General features: G+C 41.7%; 1 protein-coding gene across 2 annotated transcripts in view; it reads right to left on the bottom strand.

Annotated features, from left to right (window-relative positions):
- Positions 1 to 12,864, bottom strand: part of SETBP1 (SET binding protein 1) — a gene marked incomplete at both ends in the record, with an annotated part of 321,915 nt that overhangs the window by 13,204 nt on the left and 295,847 nt on the right. The window contains one exon of one of the 2 annotated variants that reach the window (XM_084252039.1): positions 11,411 to 11,581. The exons of the other annotated variant lie outside the window; for it this stretch is intronic. Coding sequence (XP_084108165.1) covers positions 11,411 to 11,581 — 171 coding nt within the window. The remainder of the gene's footprint in view (positions 1 to 11,410; positions 11,582 to 12,864) is intronic. 2 annotated transcript variants of the gene reach the window in all.

The following is a 12,864-nucleotide window of genomic DNA, read 5'->3' as shown; positions in this document are numbered from 1 at the left end:
CTGAAATATACTGCTGAGAACAGAGGGCAAGGCAGGAGAGGTCTGCTGCGCTATATGGGTCAGCTCCCTGGCCTGCTGGGATTGAACTTGTGCTGTAGTGGCTGGTGATAGCTTGATAGCATTCTTTTTTTTTTTTTTTTTTTAAGATTTATTTATTTACGCATACAAGAGCTGAGGTACAAGCCGGAGGTGTGGAGGGTGAGAATATTCACCAGAGACAGAGTGGGGAACAGAACAGGCAGATGACCAAAGTACACTGCTGAGGGGAGCAGTGGGTGAGTCAGGAGAGGTCTGCTGCGCCATATGGGTATCTCCCTAGCTGGGGATCGAACTCGTGCTGCAGAGGCTGCGGACAGCTTCATAGGTTGTCTCAACCCCTTGTGCCACCAGGGAGGCCCCAAAGTTTATTCTCTTTTGTTTTGTGCTCTGTCAGCTGTATTGGGCAAACCTGGAATCCAGGCCACACAGGATGTTCACAGACTTTCCTGGGCTCATTGAACAGTTACAATTCTCTCCATCAGTACTTTCTCTCTGTCTTTTGAAACTGTCCATTGGTAGTACAAACTCACATTTCCTAATAGTTGTAGGTAGGTTATCTGGTCTCTTAAAGAGGCATCAAGGATACATACTATTTCAGGGAAGAGGGCTCCTTAACAGGTGAGAAACTCAGAGAGGTAGGAAGCAGCTGAGCTCACGCCTTGTGTCCCTATTAAAAACACACCTTACAAAACAAGAGTTATTTACAAAGGTCATTAAAATAATAGCTGTCATATTGCAGGAGTCCTGGGTGGGGAGGGGGAAAAAGAACTTGTATTCTTTGACAGTGTAGATGCATGTGGTTTTCAATCATTCCTTTACTCCAAAATTATTTTCGTAGTATCTACACTTGGTGTCAAGCTGTAGACTATACAAGGCAAATGGAAAGCATTATTTCTGCTCTCATATGAAACTAAGGGGAAGGGGAAGGGGAAGGAAACTAACATTTTTGTTAGAAGCTACAGTGCAGCTACATTTTTTCATGCTTTCTCATTTAATTGTGATGAAACCACTGAGGATATTTCTATCTCTACTGGGTAGAGAAAAACCCAGACTTCAGAAGCTAAATTATTTCCCAAGGGCACACATCTTAGAAGTCATGAACTCAAGGATTCAAGCCAGACCTGCCCTATTTCAAAGCCAGTTTTCATACCACTTTCTTTTAGGAAAACAAAGATGACAGGCATCTAGATAAGGAGTGAGAAAACCTGAGTTTCCCTGTTAATTTTCGACTATTGACTACATTGAAGTGCCAAATTGCTCTCAATTTCACAATCTCAAAGGCCTCTTCCAAACCCCAAACTCCATAATTAAATAACAAAAGATATTACTACAGATGACACATGTTACTTCTGCTAGATTAAGTGTTCCTGAACATTGTTTTGATCCAGTTCAAATGCCTTAAATGGTTGCCTATAGGGAGTCAGTCAGCCAATATAATGAATGAAGTTAGTCAGGATTATGAAGGAAGGTGGTGGTGGTGGTGATGGGGTTGGGGAGTGGGAAATTAAAGAGAATATGGCTCATCACTGGGGCAAATGTATCAGTAGTGAGGTAGGAATCTGAGCCCAATTTACCAGACAGTTTGAGATTCAAAAAGCCAGAAATCTTGATTATTATGTAAATTTTCTGATGTTTTTGAGTCGCTAATTAATTTTTAAAAAATGTCTAACCCTGGCGGGCAGACCTCTCCTGCCGCCCGCTGCTCCCCTCAGCAGTGTACTTCGGTCTTTCTGCCTGCTCTGCTCCCTGCTCTGGCTCTGGTGAATTCTCTCACCCTCCCACGCTTCTGACTCTACCCAGTGCTTGTATAAACAAAACAAACAAACAAACAAACAAGTAAATAATAAAAACATGCCTCTATTAAAAAAAAAAAAACTTAAAAAAAAAAAAATGTCTAACCCTCTGTAGTCCAATTATAATACACCTGCAGGCTGCTGTTGGCCCATGGCTGCCATTCTGGTATCACTGCCCTTTAGAAGGGTCAATTTCAGGTATTCATGTTCTAACCTCTTTCCAACCTCTTTTCCAACCTCAACTCTTATTATTTTCACATGTATTCCCATCTCAGAAATGTAAACCTGTCCCTCCTTTTTCTGTCACCTTCCTTTTGCTTATTAAACTCCATCCATTCTTAGAGGACCATCTTAACTCTTCTTTTCCCTGATCATCTTATTGTCCTCTGAATGCCCTTACTACCATTCAGTTGGAAATTAATGACTTATTAATTGCTGAGTGATAGCTCTATTAGTATCTCAGATTGTTATTACCTATTTAAATATCAATGGATCATTTCATGTTTTGGTGCCAGGTCTTCCTAAACTGTTTACAAGACCCAGAACAGGGTCTAAACTTATGCTTGTGTGATTCAGGATGGCAGGTGTTTAAAAACTAATCAACAATCTGTAACAAAGCCTTATAAGTTTGAGTAAGATTCAGCTAATATACTTATGGGTAAATGACTTTGACTTCCTTGAAATAAGATATTTGGAGGGGGAGTAAGGAAAACTTATAGTTAATGTATGTTAAAATCTCAATTATATGAGTAAATCATGCCTTAATATGATTAAATCATGACATGACATGATTTCAGTTTTTACAGAGGGTGATAAAATTATTATACATTAAGTTTTGAATATGTGATGGGTATTTTCATTTGTTATTTCATTTTTTTCTCACTACTGCCTAAAATGCAGATTATTGTTCCCATTTCACTGATGAGGAAACTGAGACTCAGAAGTCTCAATTAGGGGCCTCCCTGGTGGTGCAAGGGGTGAAGCACCACACTATGAAGCAATCCGCAGCCTCTGCAGCACGAGTTCAATCCCCAGCTGGCCAGGGATAAACCCATATGGCGCAGCAGACCTCTCCTGTCTCGCCCACTGCTCCCCTCAGCAGTGCATTTCTGTCAGTCTGCCTGTTCTGTTCCCCACTCTGTCTCTGGTGAATCCTCTCACCCCCCGCATCTCTGGCCTGTACCCCAGCTCTTGCATAAATAAATAAATCTTTAAAAGAAAAAAGAAGTCTCAATTAGACTCAGTGACTTACTGAAAAGAAGGAATTAATAAGTACTGCAGGCTGCACAAAAAACAATTGTCCTTGAAATCCAAATCCAGTTTCTACTTTCACCCATGAGATGGCTAGAAAGGGTCCAGGTTTCTTAATTCTCAGTCAGGTAATATTTAAAATTCACTGCACTTTCTGGGCATGATTTCTTCTTGTGCAACATGAAAGAGTGTGCAGAGGTAACCTCTAGTTTATTTGAATCCTGTCTTGTCTAGATGCTTTAAGTTTTAGCACCTAGATATCTTGTGGCTTCCCTGCTCTGGGATTACTTCAGGGGCTCCCAGAGGTAGAAAGAAGAGGACCAGCAGGTGAGTGGCCAGTCTCTGTCTCTCTCTTTCTCTTTGTCACATCAGTCTCCAACCCTTACTCTAGTCTCTTTCACGGCCTCCTTTCTCTCTACGCCTCCCTCTTTCTCTGACTCTAGTCTCTTTGACTCCAGGCTGCCTGGACCACTAAAGATGATTCTCAATGACAGTCATTACACCGGTCTTCCACATTGCCTGAGGCCATTTCCGCAACATTGAATGGGAAAGACCTTGCACTTGCTTCTCAACAGCTGGTCTCAGTATGCAAACTTCACTAGACCCAAGAAGTTTTTCAAAAACTCCCCATTAATTACAGGAAGCCCAAAGCTCTGCCCCCCTTCTCATTAACACAGTTGCTTTCAGTTGCCACTAAATTATCTTGCCACCATTAAACCAACAATCTAATTAGACTTCTGGAAATGGAAAGCACCAGTGAACAAGGCAGACACACTACTTTCATCTCAAAACTGATCATAAAATATTTGTGCCCTTTCGTTCTTGGCCACATAAAATCTGCCCCTGGAAGAGTCTCCTTTCATTCTCTCCCATTTATAAAGAGGAGCTTGAATATTTGATATAAAATGAGTATCTTAATAGAAATCACTTCACGAATGGGAGGTTTTCTTTCCTGTGTTTCACCGAGCGTGGAGTCCTCATTACAATAATCGCACCTGACTCCCCCTGAGTCTGATGCCTCACAGCTAAGCCTCCCACTGGGCTTCAATGGAGGTGTGAATGATACCATCACTGGGAAGAAGATAAAATGTATTATTATCATTACTCTATTTTTAAGAGGGTCTGACTGTGGCAAGAGGTGGCTGGGAACGTAATCTGTATGAAGCATTCAGAGAAGACAAATTGAGTTAAACTTCTCACAGACACAGCACTTTTAAACCTGCCATTAAACCTCTGTCTTTCCTAAAATCTCAGCTCAGGAGAGAAAATTAGTTAAATCAAGTTGCGACAAGATTACTGAGCATCTACTATGCACCCAGTGTTGTGCACGTTTCTTCACACAGAAATAAGGTAACAAGTTGTTTAACAGCAGTGCTCCTAGCTTTGGGGTCCCTTCTGGGTTTTTTCCCTATATAACCAAAGGTTTTGGGAATTCACGGGATACTCAGCACTCACTGAATGGGAATAAACATAAATAGGAGGTGGTTGCTGCTCCTGGGAAATCAATACTCCAGCCGCTAAGCAAGACTACCAAGGAAAGTACATTCTAGGCTGATATAATCTCCACCTTTCCATTGAGTGGCTTATCCTGAAAATCCCATAGAACTTCTGAGTGAAGGAAGACTCTTATGTGCACAATCCTCTTTCCCATCTCTGGAGAAATGCATAATCATCTACTGCACATACTGGGCCACAGAGATGATTCTTCAACTTGAACATAATCTTCCCTGAAGATATCCTGGTAGATGAGCCAGGAGCTGACCTGCCATTACTGAACAAAAAGGAGTGAGTCTGCAAAAGGGAGGTCTCTCTCAGGTTGTTGCTTCTACTGGATATTTTTGGGATCCTTTGCTGTTTCTGGTGCTGATATGGAAAACAAAGACAAATCCTTACCTCTCAACTTTAATAAATATAATGCTAGAGTATGTGTTTTCACGCACCAGATGGTTTTGTGCAGGAAAGAGTGGTTCAATGCATGTTGACCAAAATTTAAAGCGGGCATTGTTTAATTGTCTCTCTTGGGTGCTAGCCACAGGGGTTCTAAATTGAGTAAGGTTAGACAATGGGGAAGTAGACAGTCTAGCATGTGACACAGGCATGAAGACAGATAATAAGCTAAGTTAGGGATCAATGGGTACAGTCAATGGTGGTGGCATAGAGGCTATGGCATACAACTTTAGCAACCTCGTGGTTCTCAGAATGGATGTGAGGATTGACATCCTAGAGTTGAAGGTACCTATGCTGAGTCTTGAGAATAATTGTTAATTAGTCACTCAAGTAGCAGGAGGAGTGGGTAAGGGAGAGAAGAACATTCCAGGCTAGAAAACAATCAATAGCAATAGTAATAACAACAACAGCAACATCAACGGTAGCTTAACTCTTCCTATGTGCCAGGCGCTCTGCTAAGATTTTTTCTTCCTCATCACAATCCTCTACACTAGGTAATATACTTTTTCCCATTTTACAGATGTGAACAATGAGGTTCAAGATCAGCCAGTTGGTAAGTACAACACTGAGATTTCAATGCAGGTGATCTGAAGCAAGAACACATACATGCAACGAGAACATCACATAGGCCTTGTGTGGTGTTAAGAAAAATGAGCTAAGACTTAGAAACAAAGTAAATGGAAGGTGTGTGTCCTTTCAGAGTCCAAGGAATCATTTCATAGACCTGCCCATGGATTATCAATTATCTAAGGAAATGTACCTTTGTTGGATTTGCTATCACTACTGATTAAAGGCTCAGAACACATCAGGTTATAGAACTCATGGATTCTGCCAAGAAAGATGCAAATGATGTCTGTAGTAAAGACAAACCCAGAGGTTAAGGTTTTATTGCCCAGTGGGCTATTCACTGAGCAATCTTGCTCATATTTTTTCTCCAAAGTCTACATTCCAACAATGCCCTGTCCCTTTAACTCTTCTTTGAACCAATTTTATCACCATGTTGGCTTCTTCATTAAAGAGTTCAATGACTCTTTGACATAAGCTTTTAGGATTTTGAAAATTACAGTCTGACAATTGGGATCCCACAGAAGTTTAGTGCTGATTGATATATTCAAGGAGACAGTGTAGGGGTAGAAGGCCTAGAAGAGGTCACGTTTATAGCCTTGGCAATGGGAATGGCTCATCTGTTTTAGGTTGTCTAGAATGAATCAGATGAGGGCAGGGCTTATTAACCCCCTTTTGGGCAAAGTAAAAAGAACTTTACGCGGATTTTCAGAAGGCATTTGCAGTGAGGACCAGGGAAACAGCAGCTTCCATTTCTGCAGGGTCTCTTCATGCCCAGTGCCAGGTGGGGACTTTCCAGCAGAACTCTCTGGGCCAACAGAGCCATCTGGGTTGCTTCCACAAGGGTCATAGGTAGTACTTTTCAGACCACTTTAACAATTTGTTTCTAAAATAAAGCCTTGTTTTCCCCTAGATCTTTATTGGAAGATTTTCTACTGTATATTTTAAGTGATTAGTCTGGACTTACAGGCATTTATTTTACTATTTGAAGACTTCAATGTGTATCCTTGCAGACTTTGGTTGCTCTAAATTCTATTAACTTGCACATTTATTTGGTCTATTTTGGTTCTTTTGAAAGACAAGACTTTTGGCTGAATGGACCTGCTATTTTGGTTAGGAGCTTCAGATCATGATTCCACACAGGACTAAAAGCAAGTGAAATAAATCATTTTACACTTTGTAAATCCCTCTTCATTGCTTTTTGTTCTTGGATATTATTTCATTATTCTGGGCTCCTTTCCATAGATGGCAGTAGGTTAAGAAAAAAATCAGGCATCCTAGAATTTGGGAGAGAGGAGCAATTCTCATGATCATTTTGTTCCAGAATACTAGATTTCATTCTGATTCCTTTAAAATTAGGAACGCATTCTTCCCTTTGTCAAGGTAATTCATTTTTCAAGCTTAAGGTTTCACATCTTGATTGTAGGTATCCATCAGTTCTGATTAGATTGATAGTTTGATTAATATTTATAGCTAAGTGGTTTACTAATCTAAGTGTCTCCCTTCAGTAGTAAAATGTCTAAAATTTAATAAACTTGTGATATTTAAATATTTCACTTCCTCATGGCTCTGGTAGTTTTCAAGAAGGCAGATCATAGAATTTGAGAGAATAATGGAGTCCTCTTGATAGGAAACAGATACAAGCTAAAAGCTGCTCCCTTTTTTTCCCCTCTCTTATCTCTAATTGAGCTAAACCTTTAGTAGTGGAGATCTGGCTAGATGGTAACCCTGATACATTCCTTGGGTTTAAGATGAGAGAATACTGAGAGTGTGTGTGTGTGTGTGTGTGTGTGTGTGTGTGAGAGAGAGAGAGAGAGAGAGAGAGAGAGAGAGAGAGAGAAAGAAACTACAAGAAAGTTATGCCTCCTTGTTTTTCATAATACTTACACTAGACTTTCAGGTACAGAACCAAAAAGATTTTCTTGTTTCTGAGTTCCTACAGAATTTGTAATGTTTCAGTAGTGAAATCATGAATTCTCTATACATTAGGTGACCTCCCGAAGAAGTTTGTTCAATATGTGGACAATCAGAAAAATTATCTTGACTTCCTCAGGTATGGATTATATGATATGGTTATTAAATCACTGGTGGGCTAGTGCACTAGAAGTTATTTCAAATTATGCATCACTTTGAACAAACTTTATCGAAGCTTTTACTGCATTAGCCTTAATTACTCACAATAATGATGCAGTGTTCCCTTGCACCAGGCCTCCTTCGCTGTATCAGGGGGCTAGTCTGATCAATAGCTATTGAGCAGTTTGATCACGAAGGCTGACCTGTGTGAGCACCAGTAGCAGCCACGGCCATCCCTCCCTCCCAGGAGCTCATAAGGTGACACCTTCCCAGTCTGGACATCCTCTCACAAGCTCCTCTTCTGCCCCTGCCTCTCAATCAATATCGGCATGCCACCCAGACTTTGAGAAGTTAAAAAATTGCCTTAAACAAACAAAAAATTTATACACACACACACTGGAGCCAGAAGAGCCCTATTGTCACACCTCTGACCTACACCCATTTCTCCCCCATTGTGATGATTATATTGGAAGGAAATTTCCTTTTCTCTTTTACTAAAGATCAGCCATTTGAAAAGTACTATTAAGACTGCAGACTAATCAGTTATTTGGCAAGTATTTACCAACCGCACACAACACACTTGTCTCACATTTTCTACTTGATTAACTAGTTCCATGAAGGAATCTATTTTTTTCAGAGGTGGCACCATGTCTGGCACTGTGTGGATTCACAACTACTGCCTGGCGATTACCCAGTTCACTCAGTGATCGAGCACCTATCATGTGTCAGAATCACACTAGGCACTTTAGCATCCATTATAATTAAATGTAGGGGATTTCTGATGAATTGAGCTCTTTTAGTCATTGTTTTAATTTAATTGATTTTGCCTTATAAGTCATTTACCCTTCCCCCTCCCATCCGTGATTGTTGGGGTCTTCCAAACCATCTGTAGAAATAGTGACCTATTGAAGAATAAATTCCTTTCTGTATCCAGCCAGAAGTAGTTCCACATTTCCTTGCTTATAATGATAGATAAGGAAAGGGGCACTAAAGAAAACAAAAATTAAGCCTGTTTTCTCATCAGTTATACACGTGACTAATGCACAAGTGCCCAGTTGAATGAAATCAAACCCAAAAACAATCTATTGACCATCTACTGCAAGTTTCACTTTGATTAAGGCGTTAAATCATGAGTTTCAATCAGTGTTCTCTAGAAGAAGTCCATAGATAGGGAGGAAGAAATGTGACTTTGCTAATGCTGGACCTATGAGAAAGTGAGATTCCACTGGAAACGGACAGTAAATCAAGAAATTTGGGTTCAAATCCAATTGCATGACCTCAGGCGAATCTCTAAATCTCAGGAGCTTCAGTTTCTTCATGTGTGAAGCAGAGGGTTGGACAGACGCCCAGGCTCTGCTCCCCTAACTCTCCCAGGTTTGTGGGAAGTAGAATCTTAGGGAGGTCTGGCCTCCAGCACCTGGAGTAGATCTCTGGCCTATTTCCCTCCAAAAGTTCTGCTCAGCAGCCTGAGACCCAGAAATGGACCAAAACTGTGAAATTCTCAAGAGGGTCTCATTTTAGCACTGCCAAAAATAAACAGTCCATTCCTGCATCCTGAAACAGGAGAGTTTTGACTCAGCTCTGATTACCAGAGAAGCAGGTTTAAAAGTTCAATACCCACATGCTTCTATGTCCGTTTGGCATATTTGTAAATTACTGAGCACAACTAGAAGAGACACGGGATCCCAAGAAAGTGTTCTCTCTCACACTGAATGCACAGAGTTCAGGGAAGGAAAATGGGGGACCACCTGTCTTTTGCACCTGGGAAATATCTGCTTGACAAGCAAAGGCAGAAACACACAAGCTAATTTCTAAATCCATAAAGGGAGTTCTCTAGAGCTTGCTTAAAGGACGAGTTTGAATTAGCAGTTAGCTGGGTGGGTAGCGTGCTCCATGACCCTAATTAAAAAATAAATTAATGTATTACTTGTTATTGAAGTAATGTTGGTTTACAATACTGTATGTGATTCGGAGGTCTAGAGTCACCCCTCTTCAGATCTGTGTTACCACACCCACCACCGTGGCATCTAGAGCATTCCAGTCAAGGGGATGGCTTCCCGGAGTTGCCCTGGCACCCTCTACCACTCAGGACTCAGCTAACACCTTCCCACAGAGGAGCTATTAACCCATTAAGTTTCAGGGGTAACTTCTCTGCATTCTTTTGTGATTTTCCCACTTCTAACCTATTCCTGTGCTCATCCTGGCATCATTCACCCTGCATTTTCACCAAGGGCTTTTCATTTCACACCTGGCATATAAAAGATGTGAAGGCTTATGGTCATATTTGAGAGATGGGCCCATTTCTTCGAGCAAGATTTCCCAAATGGCTGAGGAGAACACCATTTCCAAGTGATGTTGAAAGTTATCCCTGGAATTATGGGTTTGTGGTCGGAAAAGATTCTGAAATTCTATGTTTCCTCCTCCTAGGGCCTCACAATGCATGCTGATAAATTGAAGTCTGGGAAAAGCCCTGTAGGAAGGAAGCAGGTGTAATGAAGCATCTCCTACACTCATTAAACTATGAAAACATCTTTTATCACAGTATTTTGTGGACCTCAAGTTGGGATTTGTCATTGCAAATATTTCCTTCTGATATTCAGTGGGCTCTCTTTCTAATTACCAAAGATTTCCATAAAGCAGGTAGGTTTATAAACAAGTTGAGTTTTCTGCTCAAAGCTACCTGATGGATTAGGAGATGAATCTGAGTGACTATCAACAATGAATCTCTTGGTCTTTTAATGCCAATAGGCAACTCTACATACTGAATTTATCAGCATTAACATTTATCAATTCAGCAATTCAACCAATGTTTACGAAATGTGTCATGGATTCTATCTCTGTGTATGTACAACTCTGTTATAAGGAACAAGAAGTTATATAGAAGACATTCCTTAATGTTTTCTATGAGTGGGTGGCATATGCATGGTACAGATGCTGGATGCTCTGGGTGTCTAGAGGAACTGTGATTGGCTGGGCCTTGAAGATTTGTGGGAAGTGAATGGGAATTCAGTAAAACTGTCTTTGAAGAAAGGCAATGAGCTGAATCCCACCCCTTCCTGGCAGTAGGGGTGAGTGTGGCAAAGTGGGGGTTGGTACAGGAGCTGATATAGATTGTGTGGGGAGTAGAGTAAGGCAGACATAGAAGGGCTGTCTGCAGAGCATTGGAAATATCTGAATGAGTTTGTATTTTATCAACAACCAGTGAGGATGCTGGTAATTATTGAGAGCTGCATGAAATCATGGGGTAGGACGTATCAAGGTATCTGAAAACTCAGCGATTACTGACTCCCAAACTGGGTGAGCAAGAGAGGTGTGAGATGTGGGGAGGGATGGGCTCTGGGCCTGAGTTGGAACCCTTCTATCCAAAGGTCCCTGGGACGTTTCTTTACCCTTAGCTTCTTCTGAAATGAGCACCCACAGATTTATTTCGGAGTTTTTTATGAGTTACATGAGATGACATATATATCAGACCTTTGATGCAGAGATGGGTAATTACTAAGGCTTGATAAGGAGTAATACTGTGCCTACTTACTAGCCAGTATTAGAGTAAGCTGGGAAGCATCTTCATGTACCCTTGCCTCCAGGTTCTGAACTAATTTTCTTTAGTCGAATTCTTCCACTTGAAAACTCAGTGCTGAGACAGCTCAAATGCTCAATGTCTTTGTGAGGTTGGTACACAGAACTTACCGGTATCCAACAGCTCATTCCCATGGGCTTACCCGAGACACCTGCAAATTGCTCACCTGCATCCGACGTTGCTGCAGAGGCAGCAAGGAGAGATAACACTGGGCTGGACGGAACTGCAACACTGTCAACAGTGACAGGCTTCTTCCTGGTCATCACAGTGGACACCGAGCCCTCGCTCTTATTGTGAGCTGCTGTCTGGTCCACTTTTAAGTGGGGACTTGGCATTCCTAAAAAACAATAACCAGAAAACTGAAGTTACTTTGAAGCAACAAGAGGACAGACAACATCAAACCTGAAAGTGATCTGAGGAACTCATCAAATGATCTGATCTCTTTCTGGTATAATAAGAATGAAATTTTATTTTATTTATATTTAAAGATTTATTTATTTATGCATATAAGAACTGGGGTGTAAGCCAGAGGTCTGGGAAGGGCGGGGGTGAGAGGTTTCAGCAGAGAGAATGGGGAGCAGAACAGGCAGATCTACTGAAATACACTGCTGAGGGGAGCAGTGGGTGAGACAGAAGTGGTCTGCTGCACCATGTGGGTTTCTCCCTGGCTGGCTGGGGATTGAACTCATGCTCCAGTGGCTCGTGATAGCTTGATACTGCTGTCTTTAACCCCTGCACCACCAGGGAGGCCCAAGAATGAAATTTTAGAATAAAGAAAAAAAAATAGTAGCATGACTGGTTTCAGTTTTGTGACTGAAGTTGGGAGTAACTGTGTCCCAGGTTGGCTGCCAGGCAGCAGGGGTCAGAGCACAGGCTTAAAGAAGCAGTAGCATCATCGGCAGGCTTGTTTCCCTAGGGTGGAGGAGCCAGATTCTATAGGGGAGGTGCTGTGTGCAGCATGGTGGGGAGAGGTGGCCCTGATTCTAGTGATGCTTCTCAGCTCATCCAGCAGGAGAGACAAGACTCAATGAGAAGGAAAAATTGGGCCACAAGTCTGGGTAGGCTTATGTGTATTCAACTGAGGTACTTGGGGAGTTCTGAGGATGTAGGGATTCGTGTGGAGAAAGACTTCACAGAGCTCTTGCTAGAACACAAGGAAAAGGCATTCCGGAGCTGAGAAGCACATCCACAAAGTCATGGACGGAGAAATGAAGATGATCCAGACAAAAGATCAGCTCCCTCGAGTTGGAATCGCCTTGTGGGAACTTGGTGTGCAACAATAACTAGACCAAATGAGAGCTGACTGGGGAGCCCTGAGTGTCTGGTCATAACAAGCATGCTAAGTCATATCTCTATGGTGCTGAAAGCCAGGGTGCATCTCTGTGCAGTGCCTCTGGATATTTACTATATAATGAATTGCAAGAGCTATTCTGGAGCTTGTTTCCTGGGCTCACATCCAGACTCTCTTACTTTCCAGCTGTGTGATCATGAGCAAGTTACTTAACCTCTCCAAGCTTTAAGCTTCCTTAACTATACAAATGGGATGGACCATATCACCTTGTAGGGGCATTTGGGAACATCCAAGAATAGACTGATGTAAAGTGCTTAGAACAGTGTCCA

The sequence above is a fragment of the Talpa europaea genome (assembly GCF_964194135.1).
Source record: "Talpa europaea genome assembly, chromosome: 13".
Taxonomy (NCBI): domain Eukaryota; kingdom Metazoa; phylum Chordata; class Mammalia; order Eulipotyphla; family Talpidae; genus Talpa; species Talpa europaea.
The sequence above is the reverse complement of the archived record's forward strand: the minus strand, read 5'-3'. Positions and strand labels throughout refer to the sequence as shown.